The sequence below is a fragment of the Humulus lupulus genome, chromosome 6 (assembly GCF_963169125.1).
Source record: "Humulus lupulus chromosome 6, drHumLupu1.1, whole genome shotgun sequence".
Taxonomy (NCBI): Eukaryota; Viridiplantae; Streptophyta; class Magnoliopsida; order Rosales; family Cannabaceae; genus Humulus; species Humulus lupulus.
Window position 1 is genome coordinate 110,691,842 of NC_084798.1, and position 15,703 is coordinate 110,707,544.

The following is a 15,703-nucleotide window of genomic DNA, read 5'->3' on the forward strand; positions in this document are numbered from 1 at the left end:
CGAATATATTTGTTGATCAACTCAATAAAATGAGAACAAAAGTTAATATAAAAAAAGTAATCACACAATAAGAGGAATCACAAGTTCTTTGGAGTTTAAAGCTTCGACAAAGGATAGTCTTTCTAAAAGGTAATTAAGAGTACATAAAGCTTTTTTTTTTTTTTTTTTTTTTTACAAATGACCCTTTCATGATCTATTTATAGACATCATGAGGGTGCTGGAGGGGAATATCCATTATATGATAGACAATATTACATTATTACATTATTACATTTCATTCTCTTCCCACATTCTTTGAGGAATATCCATTATATGATAGACATATTACACGTGTTGTCTGACCATAGGCTTAACAGGGCGGTTTTCTAGGCTAAAAAGTAGGTGGCCTCGAAATCACTAACGGAAAAAGCATCTGGGACAACTCCCTGGAAAAGTGGTCCCTCGAATCTCTGAGATTCTTGCGAGGCTGTAATGGGGACTTCTTGGCTTTCCGAGGAGTTGCCATAGGAGGGTCTAATCTCGGCATTCCCCCGAGGAGTCATGCGTCAAGAGCTTGCGGAGGGTCCTGAGCCTCTCCTCTGGGAAGCATATCTCGGGCATTGCCACATGTCGTTAGGTGCTGGCGTGGATAGTAAGCCAAAAAGGCCTAGAGCATTTTCCCCCAAGTCTCTGGCGTACTTCGTGCGGTGGAGACTTTTCGCCAGTTAACATGTGGCATAAATTATTTGGACACTTAGTCGGTACTTTCGTGCTCGATTGGAAACGTGTCGCGCATGAAGGTACCCTCAAAAATTACAGCTGCCTTGACTGCTGAGACATGTGGTGCTAGCTCAATGGTCGGACCTCTACGAATGCATTAAACATGGGGTACACATGTCGCCTTCTGACTGGTCGGGACTCTGCGAATTCCCCTACTATCTTGCCCCGAGTAGACTGTCAACTCAACGGACATCTCGAGATGATACTTTTCACAATGAACCGTCAGATGGTACTCGAGTACCTGCGATTACGATTTGTCAGTTGATTCAAAATTTGGAAAAACCCTATTTAAACCAACAATTTTTCCTCTTTCTCCCTTTATTAAAGACATTTCGCCATTGCCCTCCCTCCGAGTTGCAGACTTTTGTATTTTCTCCATCACAAAAAATGCCCCACTTTCACTTTACCGTCCGGTCTGGAGCCAATCAACCACCCCAATAGTTCAGCAAGGATATTCGAGGTTGAAGGGCATCGATTCATTCAAGTGAGAACCACACACTAGACTTATCGGCCCTTCCTATCACGTAAGTCTTTCTTTTCCTAAGTTTTCTATTTTCAAAGTTTTGAACACAATTTACAGTTTATAGACTCGCCTTAGGTTCAATTTTTACTCAGTAGCTATTAGTGATTTCTGAGATTAGGGATTTTTAGGTTATGCTCCTTCTTTCTTGGTATTTTCCCTTTTTCTCTTAGCCCTCCATGAGCAGTGTGTTTTCTCTTATGTTAATTGGGTTACCTTGGTGTTGTCTTCTTTGGCCAAGTACTTAATTGCTCGTTTTTGTTTCAGATGTCCTATGAGCCAGCACTCGAAGAGTTGCACTCACACAGGTGTCATTCCTTTGATTTTGGGTTCTTATCACTACTTCGCGACGAGCCAGAGGAACCAACTGTCAAGGAGTCTCCTTCATCAAGAAATTTGCGCTTGCCAAGGGAGAGTCGAGAGCGTGAGGATTTAAAAATATCGAGGGAAACCGCGACTCATGAGTTTACAGAACTTTGTGAAGGAAGGCATCGGGGGTTCGTCGAACACACCCGAACTGTCTTGGCATTCGGCCCATATTCCTCTTCAACTGGGGTTACTATGGCACTTCCTTGCCCAATGACTCAAGTTCCACCATCTCGAGCAGGACCCTTGGCCGCTCTACCACCCATGGAGCTTGTGCTAGACCCTTGGAAATCTCCTCCACAAGCCTCCCACTTCGAATCAGAGAACATAGTCTCCAATTTGACCTTCGTGGACGTGCATGGGGCTATCGAGGAGCACTATGGGATCTCCTCCAACCACTTCATCAACAGGATCCCAAAAAGGTCGGAGAGGGCCTGTTATGCTTATAATGGGTTCTCGGAATGGATCCAGGCCAACTTGGAAGCAGGGGTGACCCTTCCACTCCACCAATACTTCATTGAATTTTTGGTATGGATGCATATCTCACCCTTCCAACTTAATATGAATGCCTACCAACTACTACCAGCATTCTATGCTCTATGCAAGAAGAAGAACTAGGTCCTCCTGAGCCCTGAAGATCTTCGCTATCATTTCCAGCTGAAAGTAGCCCCCAAGAAGGGCGGTCAAGAGGAAGATGGATTCAACCAGTTAAAAAAGTGGGCATCTCCCTACCGAACCCCATCATAACGAGAACAAACCCTGAGAATCCAAAAAAAATTTCTTCACAACGGGCTTCGACACCCGCAACAACCACCGACTCTGTTTTGCCTTCAATCGAGTCAGTAAGTAATCATACCTCTATACTCTCTTATTCCATGGCGTACCTGCCTTTCCTTGTCTTACTCTCTTCTAACTTTCCCTTTCGTAGGTCAATATGCGAGGCCTAACCAGAAAGACGAATACTTTGTTAGGGACCAAATGATTCACGCCCTCTTTCACGAAGAGAGGGATATTCAACTTCTATCCACCACTGCTCGACTGAGGGAGGCAGAACTCATAGACGCTAAGCAAAGAGTGGACCGCCTTAACATGATGGGGATAGTCAACCCGCGTCGAAGGGAGAGGCGCATCTTCCTTGTTGTAGTGGTCGACGATGCTACTGAATTGGAGGCACTAGGCCTTGGGCCCCTGGAGGAGGATATTGATGAGGCTGCAGAGCACTCTCGGCTGTTCCCGCTAATGAGTGTCGAGGTCTTCAATTTAGGGATGGTTGTCCCCGCTGCTTAGTAGCTCGAGCGGAATGCTCCTGAGCCCTAGATTGAGGTGGAGGATGAGGTCAACGAGGCATTCGAAGTTGTCCACATCCAACGTGCCACCCGTCGCCTGCGTACCTTGAGTTAGCTTGAAGTTGAAAACCAAGGTGAGAAGATTTCTATCTTTGTTCCCCGAACTGTCGACAAGGGTCACAGTCCAAGGCATTCATCTTTTACGCCTTCTTTACGTCGATATGGGTACGCCAACCGTCATTGGTCATGGAAGCAATGCATCAAATATCTTGATTGTGGCAATGAAGTGGTTTATCACCACCATCCTGGGGATCTCGGAGGAACAACTGTGTTCGACCAACTTACGGCCATGGGGGCTCGAGGATTCGACGAGTACAAGACCAATGCTGGCCTGGACTTGAGTTTACTTCTCGAAGCCATGAAGAGGACGGTCAAGGAGTTGGTCTCTTCGGAAAGTGATGAGGAGTTGGAGGTCCCTGATTTCTTGATCGCTGACAAGAAGAGGGCGGCCTTGGACGCCCAAAAAAAGGAGCAAGCCAGTGAGCCCTCGGGGACATAGAAGAAAGTGAGAGTTACCACTTCCGATGCTCCTGTGGCTGCTCGGACTACTAGACTTACCATTTTCGTCCGCGAGATTCCATCCTTGACAACGAGCTCAATCCTGAACTTGGGGCCTCCCAAGGACACGAACGCCCCTCCTCCATTGCTTCTGATGGAAATAGAAAGGTTTCCCACGGCCCAGGATGCCTTTGAAGGGCAGCATAATGCGACAAGGTCATCACCGAGGAGTCGGCATGTAACACCTTGGATAACCAAGACCATTAAACTATGTGTTTAAAATAATGCTTAACCTGCTAAGCAAGTCGTTTGAACTTAAATGTGTAATCAAAGACTAAGTCAAGGTCAAGTAATAAAAGATTTGGTCAACAAAATGATTATTTTTCATTAAAATATCGAGTATGTACACGGGATCCCAAAAATTAGTTTACAAATTTGTACAAGATAAACATATACAATTTTAGCCGACCCAAGCGACAAAAACAGGGTTTAACCCTAGTTCCTCCCAAGCTGTCCCGACCGTGGCGATCGAGCAGGCTGCATATGTACACACCACCCCTAAAACTCTCCAACTCATGGCTGGTCCAGCTATCAACTCCCTAACCTGCACCACATAGCACCCATGAGCCAAAGCTCAGCAAGAAAACTTAAAACAAAATGCACAACTAGGCAACATAATAAAAGCAGTAAATATAATTCACCAGAATCAATTGACAATAGAATATATGCAACAATCTCAATAAAGGTACTCAACTTAATCAAGCATATAAATCAACCTCATAAACCAATACAAATAGTTAAGTGTGAACCATGCTTTTGATTATTGTATAATGTCCAGGCCCGGCGCCCTTAGGCCGAGTCCACTGGCTTTATGGCTGACCTCGGCACCCTTAGGCCGAGTTGCATTCCGCACGCTTGTTATCGGCCCCCGACACCCTTAGGCCAGCCTGTAAACAAATATAATCATAGATGCACAATGCATAACAAATAATCAATGGCAGTTCATACAAGCATGCCCAATCGGTTATTCTCAACTACATATATGTTTATGTTCATAATATATTCATACAAGGGGTTTAAGCCCTAACCGTAACTCGGGTGTAGTTTTTGTTATACTATTTTATAATATAATGTAAAATTATATTATATTATAATATAATGTTTTAGATTAAATAAATGTGACAAAGTGTGTCACATATTGTAACATATAATAGAGAGTTACAATATTTAGATATATGAGATATATCCAAATAATGTAACATATTTGGTGTTACAAATTTGTAACCTCCAAATATTACCCTTTATTGTGTAAATTGTTGTTACACAATATTGAGATGAATTTCATAAAAGCCATATGTGATATGGCTGTTAGAGATATGATTTTAACCCCAATAATGTGTTTTGGGAGTTACAAAATCATTTGGGAGGGTTTGGAACCGTTTGGAAAAACAACACAATTTTTGTGCTGAATTTGGTCAGTGGGCGCGACCTGTGGGTCAGAGACCAGTGGCCGCGGCCACAGGCCAAAAACTGACCAAATTTTCAGTTTTTTCAATATTTGTTGAACGGCTCAAAAACCCAAATAACTCCCAAATCTCCTTTTTAATTCCATATTAATCCAATTAAACATTGGTAACAGCCATGGGGGTTGGTGGAATTTGAAATTCAAATGGTGTCTCTAAACTCTATAAATAGGAGCCTATAGCTCACTTGTAAGACACAACTTTTCTATCCACTAGAGCACTTGGCTAGAAACACCTTGAGGCTTGATAATTCCAGAAAGCTTTTCCAATATCTGAGAGAGATCCCTTAGTGCTTGAGTTAGGGGGAAATAAGCTTTTGGACAAAGGTTTTATACCTTGTTCAAGTTGGTGATCCCCAATCCTCTTCACTTAGGTTGTGTAAGTGAGAGTTTGCTTTTGTTTCTGTTCTTCTTCTATTGCATTGTTTTCTACTTATTCTCTTGTTCCTATTACTTGTATTTCTTGTTCAAAGGTTGTAATCTTCTTTTCTTTATTTCAAACATTTTAGTTTACTTGTAACATTTTGCTTTGAGTTGTATTTCCACCATTTTCTTCTTCATCATTATCTTCTCCCTTTCTTTGGTTTATTTGTATTTTCAGTTATAGAGTTGTGACCTTATTTAATCAATCTATATTTACTTGTAATATTATTGCATAGAGTTGTAATATTATAATCATTTCCATTGAGGAAAAACAATATTTTCCTAACAGTTTTCTTACCTTAGGTCCCGAGCAACAAGCGTATGACGACCTCGAGCACGATCCTTAATTCCTAATCCCTTACTGTAAAACCTGGTCACAATGTGGTAATGGATAACCATAAGGTTATAAACCAATTAAATTCTTTGAAAACAAATACTAGCCTCCGGGACCTCAAATTCTACTAAACTAAGTAGTAGAATTCGTCTCAAGCGCTTAGGTTAGAATCCCCTAGCCTCGCCAAGCCTAAAACCTTGGCTTCCCCTTTATTTTCCATTTAGGGTTGTGACTTGCCTTTAAGGGTCACGACTGACCCCTTAGACAGAGGCCAGGCCCTCCCTGCTGGAGGACACGGGCTGCAACTTGCTCTCCCCTGAGTCGCGACGCGCCTGGCAAAACAGTGGCATCCCAGCCTCTTTAAGTACGTGGACCACGACACCTGAAGAACAGGGCCGTGACTCGAGGCCCCAACCCAGAAAATCTAGCCTTTTCCTATGTGCTTTTCCCAGCCAAACCCATAACTTTAACCCCAATCATCAGCCCAAACCTAGAATTGAACCCATAGTTCTTATCCTTACAACCTAAACATCATAACTAGCTTATAAACCAATCCTGACACTTATCAAACACCCAAAATTAGCTTGGAATCCACATCAAATCCTTAATAAAATTCAAAACCCAAGCTAGAACTCTACTCAGCCACAACCTAACTTAATCACATAAATTCTAAAAAAAATTCAAATTGTGAAGCTTACCTCAATAGTGATACTAACCCTGAGAAAATTCTGGCCTCGGCTCCATCAATTCCACAACTTCCACCTCAAAATTCCAAAGAGTCCCAAAAGTACTTCAAAAGGAAGAAAGAACCGAATAGAGAGAGAGAGAGAGGAGGAGTTGAGAGTATACTGAATGTTCTAAAGGTTTCCCCTTGGTTCTACACTATTCAAATTGGTTGAGTGTGTCATCCCTTTTGGTAGTAAATTATAGAATTGCCCCTGCCTTTAACTTACCCTCTAATGCCCTCAAGGGAGACTTAGTCTTTTGCCGTAGTTCCCACTAATTCCTCGAGTAGTTCTACAAATTCCCAATTAATCCCAACATTCCCATTTAACCACCAAATACTTACCCATTACTCAATAAACCCCAAATATACGTTAAACTTCCCAAAATACCCATAGGCTCGCCCCGAGCCGGGTATTAAACCCTATTGTGACTATTCCGCCAATCCACTCACTAGGATCGCCTCGAGCCGTATACTACAAATATATCCACATAATAATGTGGTCTCAATCATTTACACACATATAATCACATCTATGTCCGCAACGGGCCAATATTACAAATATGCCCTTACTATCAAGAATGGGCCAACATGCGCATTTAATACTCATAACACATGCATATAATCATACTCACATTATCATATATATCATGCATGTCTCATAGTCACGTATTTAATCATTTAATCATCATACAAATTCCTTTATGCCCTCCAGGCACTGTAATCCAGGCATTGAGCCTTAACAATATATTCGGGATGTTACACGGCACCTTCCCTGGTGGCCTTGCTGGGACGTGCCCCCTCGACGGGGGCATCGAGCACAATTGGGACAATTCTAAGGCCTCGACCCACGGTGGCTTCAGGGAGTACCTCTGGAACCTTGGGGAGGTGGTTTCCCCCTAGTCTCTGGACTGCTAGCGACGGTGGGGGAAATTATGGACAGTATACCTCCTCGGCGATGGGCCCAGCTGAGGGAGTAGAACATTGCCTATCTTTCCCAAAGTCAGTTGGTGACATCAATTCTAGTAAGTTATTCTCGACTAATGCTGTACTTTGGCTTTTGACTTTATCACCTATTATTGACTTGTATTGCTCATTATTTTTGTAGATGGCCCCCTCACTATCCAACAAAGTGAGGTTGTAAAGGGGTTGATGTGGGACACCCAATGTCTTTATGAGGAGCTCCAAAACTACACTTCCTTGTTGAACAAGGTTGAAGGGGAGCTTGCCTAACTGAAGGATGACAATGTTCTTCCTCCCGACGAGGCAAAGAAAGTAGCCCAGTCTCTTATTGAAGCTAAGCATGCATGAGATGACGAGAAAAATCGCTAGGAGAGTGTCGAGAAAGAGCTGGATTTGGCTTGGGATAATATTTCCAATAACGAGGAGAAAACTCTTCGCGAGGTTGTCAAAAAGAAGCTTGTTGAGGCTCAAAATAGAATTATTGCCCTAGAGAAGGATAAAGCGGATCTCATCCACCAGGAGACAACTTTAAAGGCAAGGATTGATGCCCAAGTAGCTCGGGTGGCCCAAGTAATCGAGGAGAGCCAGGCAACGGTCACAAAGCACCGAAAGAAATATAATTTGATCGTTATGGATGCCATTTTCAATGTGTTGCTCTACAACCCAGAATTGGATCTGAGCTACTTAGGAGATGATGAAGCCTATGTCCAGGGCTTCTATGAGAAGCGCTTGAAAATTGAGGAGGCTCGAGAGAACAACATTCTGACTACTCCCAGACCTACTGGCCAAAGAAAATCTTTGCCATGGCTGTCGAGTTGCCCCCTGAGTCCTTAGATGCTCCCACCAGTGGTTATGGGTTGCCGCCACAATAGTTTTATCCACTTTTTGTCTATATTTTTTTTTGTTATAGGTCTTCAGACCTTTGGAGTTCAAACTTGACACTGCTCGCACTCCCGGGTCCTTTGTACATAAATTACAATGTAATATATAACTCCTTTGATGAGTCAGTTTTTAGCATAGTTTTTTAACTTGTGTTTAGGGTAAGTTTGAGTCAATTTGGTGGAATGTTATGCGGTATTATGCTTGTTTTGGTATGTTTGTAGGAAATAGAATAAGGACGCATGGAGTTGAGGAAATGAACGAAAAATCATAGCATTGGGAAATTTATGCTAAAAGTTGACAAGAAGACAGTTGAGGATTCATATGCAGACAGACTTGTTCATTTTGGAGCCTTGGAAATAAGTTTTGAGGTCAATGTGAAGGGCTGTGGCGCTTAAATGAAGAGCTGCAGCGCAAGGGAAAAACAGAGAGAGCCATTTTCTAGAATTGTCAAGGGCCGCGGCGCAGGTTTGAAGGGTCACGGTGCTTGCTGGAGTCAGAGACCATGTTTACGAAAATTCAAAGAGGCGGGCCACGACGCTTAAATACTAGGGCCGCGGCGCGTGTATTTTTTCGTGGCCATCAGAAGGGCGAAATAGTCATTTATTTTGAAAAGCAGTTTTAGGGTTCCTATTTAAATACGTTTTTAAGAGTTAATTAAGGAGTAATTTTTTTTTTATGTTCAGAGATTACTAGAGACCTGGGAGAGAACATTGAAGATCTAAGAGTTTTATTTCTTGATCTTTTCTTTATTCTCTTTATTCTTACGTTTATGTTTATATTTAATTTGATTGATTCCATTATGTTTGTCTTGAACTAATCTTGTTATTAGGGTGTTAGTGGATTCTCCTTGAAGCTTTTGATTTCTTAATGCAGTTTTTCTGAATTTCTTTTTACTATTGTGAATTATTTATCTTATGCTTAATGCTTGTGAATGATTGATCACCATTTACATGTTTGTATGATTTTAACCTATGCTCTGAGAAGAGAAGGATAATTATGCTATAGGTAGATAATCACAATTTTATATTAGACGAGAGTACTTCTATAAATTGTGTAGTTCATGGATTACGTGTTTAAAGCCTGCAATATGTTGATTTACCACAGACATGTAGGAAATAATATGTTGTAGAGAATTATAGATCCTAGTAAGACTATAATATATAGTTGTAATCTGCTATCACAATAGAATTAAGAAATATTGAAAATTGGTTAGAAATCATAAGTGGATGGTTGATGAAACTAAAACCCTAACCTTTACATCCATTGAATTAAATCATATTTTTATCTCTAAATTTCTCTAGTGATTAATTGTTTCCTTAATTTTAGTAATAATTATTTAACTCATAATTCTGAAATTATTATTTAAATCAATTAGAGTTAAAAGTTAATTATTGGTAATTAATATCAATCTTCGTGGGATCGGCACTTTACTTATCATATATTACTTTATTCGACCACGTATACTTGCGTGTTAATTTTAATAGATCAAGTTTTTGGCACCGTTGCCGGGGACTATTTTTATTAATATCAATAAAGTTAATTTTTGTTCTAATTTGATTTGCTTTCTTATTTTTTTTTATTTCTGTTTAACATTTATTTGGATCAAGGTTTTATTGTGTTTCAAGAATTGTTGGTATATGCGAAGCAATAGACAAAAGGAGATTATACCAATAGATCATGAAATAGAAAGAACATGCAGACATAACCGGAAAACGAAGAGGAGATTGGATTTTACCATGGCTGACAATTTGGGAAATGGTGCTAATAATGGTCAAGGGGCTGCAGAAGTTCCTAGGGAGCAAGGCCCAAGAACTTTGAGAGATTATGTACTTCCTACTGTTACAGGAGTGGATTCATGCATTAGACCTCCAATCATTGCTGCCAACAATTTTGAGATTAAGCCTACAATTCTTCAAAAGGTTCAGTCAACTGTTCAGTTTGGAGGTATGCCAACGGAGGACCCCAATTTACACATAGCTAATTTTCTAGAGTTATGTGGAACGTTCAAGATGAATGGGGTGAGTGATGATGCTATAAGACTGAGGTTATTCCCATTTTCACTAAGGGATAGGGTGAAGAGTTGGCTGATATCTTTACAGGTGAATTATATCACTACATGGGAGGAGTTAGCTCAGAAGTTCATTGCCAAGTTCTTTCCTCCAGCGAAGGCTGCAAAATTGAGGGGAGAAATTAATAATTTTTATCAGATGGATGGAGAGTCACTGTATGATTCTTGGGAGCGCTTTAAGAGTTATTAAGGAAGTGCCCACACCATGGAATAGAAAAGTGGATGCTGATGCATAATTTTTATAATGGGTTGAATGGAATGACTAGAACAATTATAGATGCCGCAGCGGGAGGATCCTTTATGAGTAAAAGTGCTAATGAGGCATATGAGCTATTAGAGGAGATGGCAATGAATAATTATCAATGGCCAACTGAAAGGGGACAACCAAAGAAGGTGGCTGGAATGATGGAATTGGATGCTATATCCATGCTTACAGCTCAAGTAGTAGCCTTGACAAAGCAATTGCAAAAGACTACACTCCCATCTCAAGTTATGCAAGTTCAAAACCTTTGTGAAGTGTGTGGTACAACCCATCAACCCAACCAATGCCCTGTTATAGATATGAATAACATGCCCATGGAAGAAGTACAAGCTATAGGAAATTACCAAAGACAACCCAATAACCCCAATTCCATGTCCTACAACCCAGGTTGGAAGAATCATCCTAATTTTGCATGGTCAAATAATCAAAATACTCTACAACCTTACCCTCAACCCCAGTCACAATATCTACCTGCACAAAATAAATCACCATATTCACAACAATATGCACACCAACACCCTCCACCTGGATATTATCAACCACAAAATAGACCATCTCACCCAATGCCAATGAAACCAGCTGAACCCCAACCTGATGTACCTAACCAATTTATGACTGAAACTAGGGCGTCCATAAGAAGTTTGGAGACTCAAATAGGGTAATTGGCTACTTTAATGACTAATAGAGCTCAAGGAAATTTGCCTAGCACTACAGAAGTTAACCCTAAAGAACAATGCCAAGCTATTACTTTGAGGAGTGGAACAAGGTATGAAGGGCCAAAGAAGAATCAGTCAGAGGAAGAAGGTCAGAAGGAAAATACACAAGGCGAAGAAGAAAAGAAGTTTAATGATGAAACAGTTACTGAAGACCTTAGGAAGGAAGAGGATGTACCACCTATGAGTATTGAGCATCATGTTAAAATTCCATATCCACAAAGACTTTGTAAGCATAATTTAGATAAGAAGTTTGCAAAGTTTTTAGAGGTGTTCAAGAAGCTACATATTAATATACCATTCGCAGAAGCATTAGAACAGATGTCTAGCTATGTAAAATTTATGAAGGAGATTCTGTCTAATAAGAGAAAGATGGGTGATTATGAAACAGTGGCGTTAACGGAAGAATGTAGTGCAATTTTGCAAAGGAAACTTCCTCAAAAGTTACGAGATCCTGGGAGTTTTACTATTCCATGCACGATTGGGGGGTTTGAATGTAAACATGCACTTTGCGATTTGGGGGCAAGTCTTAATTTAATGCCTTTGTCAGTATTCCGTAGACTTGGTTTGGGTGAAGCTAGGCCAACCACAGTAACATTGTAGCTGGCTGATAGATCTGTGAAGCATCCACGTGGTATTATAGAAGATGTATTGGTAAAGGTGGATAAGTTTATATTTCCAGCTGATTTTATAGTTCTTGATATGGAAGAGGATGAGAATGTTCCTATTATTTTGGGGAGACCATTTTTAGCAATTGGGCAAGCATTGATAGATGTGCAAAAAGGAGAGTTAGAGCTGAGAGTTCAAGGAGAAGAAGTAGTATTTAATGTGTTTAAGGCTATGACTTATCCTAAAGCAAGTGATAGATGTTTCTCAGTTGATGTGGTAGAAGAAGTAGTAGGAAGAAAAAAATTAATTGAGGATCCTCTTGAATTAAGTCTTATAGTTGTTGATGATGTAGATGGTGAGGAAAATGATGAAGCGATGAGTTATTTGAAGTGGATAAAATCATCTGAGCCGTGGAAGCATAAAAAGTTTGAAGAATTGGATGAGGGACCGAAAAGACCATTACCATCGATTCTGAAGCCACCTGTTTTAGAACTGAAAGTTTTACCAGACCACGGCTGCTATGCTTATCTTGGGGAAAAAAAGAATCTTCCGATTATAGTTTCATCATGTCTTTCAGAAGTAGAGGAGGAGAAGTTGTTGAGGGTGTTAAGGGCTCATAAAACTGCTATAGGGTGGACTCTGGCTGATATAAGAGGAATTAGCCCATTGATAGTTATGCATAGAATTCTCATGGAAGATGATGCGAGACCAATTATTGATGCTCAACGAAGACTTAATCCAACAATGAAAGAAGTGGTGAGGAAAGAGATTTTGAAATGGTTAGATGTTGAAGTGATTTACCCTATTTTTGGTAGTGCTTGGGTGAGTCCAGTACAAGTAGTACCTAAAAAGGGTGGTATGACTGTGCTGAAGAATGAAAGTAATGAACTGATTCCAACAAGGACTGTGACGGGTTGGAGGATATGTATAGATTATCGGAAGTTGAATAAGGCAACTAGGAAAGATCATTTTCCTTTGCCTTTTATTGATCAGATGTTGGATAGGTTGGCAGGGCATAACTACTATTGTTTTCTAGATGGGAACTCAGGATATCATCAGATTGTAATTACACCGGAGGATCAAGAGAAGACAACGTTTACATGTCCTTATGAGACTTTTGCTTTTAGAAGGATGCCATTCAGGTTATGTAATGCACCAACCACATTTCAACGGTGTATGATGGCAATATTTTCTGACATGGTTGAGAAGGGGATCGAAATTTTTATGGATGATTTTTCGGTTTATGGGTCCTCTTTTGACACGTGTTTAACTAATTTGGAGTTGGTTTTGAGGAGGTGTGAAGAGTTGCAATTGGTGCTTAATTGGGAAAAGTGCCACTTTATGGTAAATGAAGGAATTGTATTGGGGCACAATATTTCTAAGAAAGGCATTGAAGTGGATAGGGCTAAAATTTCTACGATAGAGAATTTTCCACTTCCGGTTTCAGTAAAAGGAGTAAGGAGTTTCTTAGGCCATGCAGGATTTTATAGGAGGTTTATCAAAGATTTCTCCAAGGTCTCAAAGCCACTGTCCACTTTGTTAATGAATGAGGTTACATTTGATTTTGATGAGAAGTGTCAACAAGCTTTTAGGATACTTAAGGAGAAATTGATTTCGGCACCTATAGTTTTTGCACCTCAATGGAATTTTCCATTTGAATTGATGTGTGGCGCCAATGATTTTGCGGTTGGGGCAGTGTTGGGACAAAGAGTTGACAAGGTATTTAGAACGATTTATTATGCAAGTCGTACCTTGAATGATGCTCAAATAAATTACACAACTACAGAAAAGGAGCCGTTGGCCATAGTGTTTGCTTGTGATAAATTTAAGCCATACTTGATTGGGAATAAGGTGGTTGTTTACATGGATCATTCTGTGATTAAGTATCTTATTATCAAGAAAGATTCCAAGCCGCGTCTTATTCGGTGGATTTTGTTGTTACAAGAATTTGATGTGGAAATTAAAGATAAGAAAGGTACTGAGAATTTGGTGGCTGATCACTTGTCTAGATTGGAGGTTGATGAAGATTCTCTTGACAAAGGAATTCAGATTAATGATTCTTTTCCTGATGAGCAATTGTTTGAAGTGAGTGTTTGTAAAAATGTTCCATGGTTTGCAGACTATGTTAATTATTTTGCTGCAAAGGTTATACCTTCTGAGATGACAAGGCAACAACTAAAGAAATTTTATTCGGAGGTGAAGCATTATTATTGGGAGGAGCCTATTCTGTATAAACATTGCCCTGATCAAGTTATTAGGAGATGTGTGCCCGAAGAGGAGATGTTGTCAATCTTGACTCACTGTCATAGTTTGCATTGCAGCGGTCATTTTGGAGGAACAAGAACAGCAACAAAAGTTTTGCAAAGTGGGTTTTACTGGCCTACATTATTTAAAGATGCTAATGATTTTGTCAAAAGTTGTGATCGTTGTCAACGGACTGGGAATATATCAAGAAGAGATCAAATGCCAATGATTGGTATTTTGGAAGTTGAGTTATTTGACGTATGGGGAATAGACTTTATGGGACCTTTCCCATCATCGTATAATAATAAATATATTTTGCTTGCAGTGGATTATGTTTCTAAATGGGTAGAAGCCGTAGCAACTCCTAATTGTGATGGGAAAGAGGTACTTAAATTCCTTCATAAAAATATCTTTACTCAATTCAGCACCCCCAGAGCAATTATTAGTGATCGGGGAAGTCATTTTTGCAATAAGTGGTTCACTGCTCTTTGTGCTCGCTATGGTGTTCATCATCGAAAGGCGTTATTTTATCATCCAATTGCAAATGGCCAAGCTAAAGTGTTGACTAGGGAAATAAAAGGTACCTTGGAAAAGACAGTAAATACTTCGAGGAAGGATTGGTCGAAGAAGCTCGATGATTCACTTTGGGCTTATCGCACTGCATTTAAAACTCTAATTGGTATGTCACCATATTAATTGGTGTTTGGTAAGGCCTATCATTTACCGGTGGAACTGGAGCATAGAGCTTATTGGGCTGTGAAAAAGATAAATATTGATCTCTTTATGGCGGGACAGAATAGGCTTATGGAGTTAAATGAGCTTGAAGAATTCTGAAATGAAGCTTATGAGAATGCAAAGATCTATAAAGAGAAGTCGAAGGCCTTTCATGATAAGCGAATACTGAGGAAGGATTTTCAACCAGGAGATAAAGTCCTGCTATTTAATTCCAGACTTAAACTTTTTCCTTGTAAATTGAAGTTGAGATGGTCAGGACCATACACGGTAGTTGTGTCATTTCCTTATGGAGCAGTGCAGGTTCATAGTGAGAAAACAGGGCATTTTGAGGTGAATGGTCAGAGGTTGAAACATTATTTGGAGGGTCTGGTGGAAAAATGCAAGTCCGTGGTGATTTTGGAACCCATTTGATCTAAAGATAAAGAAGCGCCCGGCTAAATGACGTTAACGACAGTGCAGTTGAGAGGCATCTCATTACTTCTAATTTTCATTTGTTTTAAGTTTTAAAGTTTATGAAAAATTTTAGTTTTTATTTTTTTAGTTTTGTTTTGACATATTATTTTCTTTTAGTTTTTTTAAGTATTTTTTAATGTAATAGAACCGTGGAAATCGTGAAAACTATTGAAAAAATAAATTTGTTGAAGTCGGAGGACAGGGCTGCGGCGCATTGATCAAGGGTCGCGACCGTGACAAAACCAGAGAGGTTGCAGTGGCTCGACATGCAGCAAGCCCTGC

The 15,703-nt window shown here is 40.1% G+C and overlaps 1 protein-coding gene and 1 non-coding gene across 2 annotated transcripts; one reads left to right on the forward strand and one right to left on the reverse strand.

Moving 5' to 3' along the window:
* Window positions 1-3,280: 3,280 nt before the first annotated feature.
* LOC133785389 (uncharacterized) lies at window positions 3,281-15,379 on the forward strand. Its single transcript, XM_062224634.1, has 7 exons — window positions 3,281-3,470; window positions 11,361-11,876; window positions 12,132-12,745; window positions 12,983-13,708; window positions 13,841-14,354; window positions 14,583-14,912; window positions 15,075-15,379. The coding sequence occupies exons 1-7, from the start codon at window positions 3,281-3,283 to the stop codon at window positions 15,377-15,379; spliced, it is 3,195 nt and encodes a 1,064-aa protein (XP_062080618.1).
* LOC133787736 (small nucleolar RNA R71) lies at window positions 10,512-10,617 on the reverse strand. The gene has a single exon (XR_009872738.1). It is a non-coding gene; the product is annotated as a small nucleolar RNA R71 (small nucleolar RNA).
* Window positions 15,380-15,703: the final 324 nt, after the last annotated feature.

What these genes read in the sequence shown, in the direction of transcription:
- LOC133785389 (XM_062224634.1), top strand. Translation starts at nt 3,281, where the DNA reads ATGGGGGCTCGAGGATTCGACGAGTACAAGACCAATGCTGGCCTGGAC. An exon ending in ATCCAACAATGAAAGAAGTG is followed by an intron (nt 12,746 to 12,982) that starts GTGAGGAAAGAG and finishes TTTATTGATCAG; the next exon opens with ATGTTGGATAGGTTGGCAGG. An exon ending in AGCAACAAAAGTTTTGCAAA is followed by an intron (nt 14,355 to 14,582) that starts GTGGGTTTTACT and finishes CTAAATGGGTAG; the next exon opens with AAGCCGTAGCAACTCCTAAT.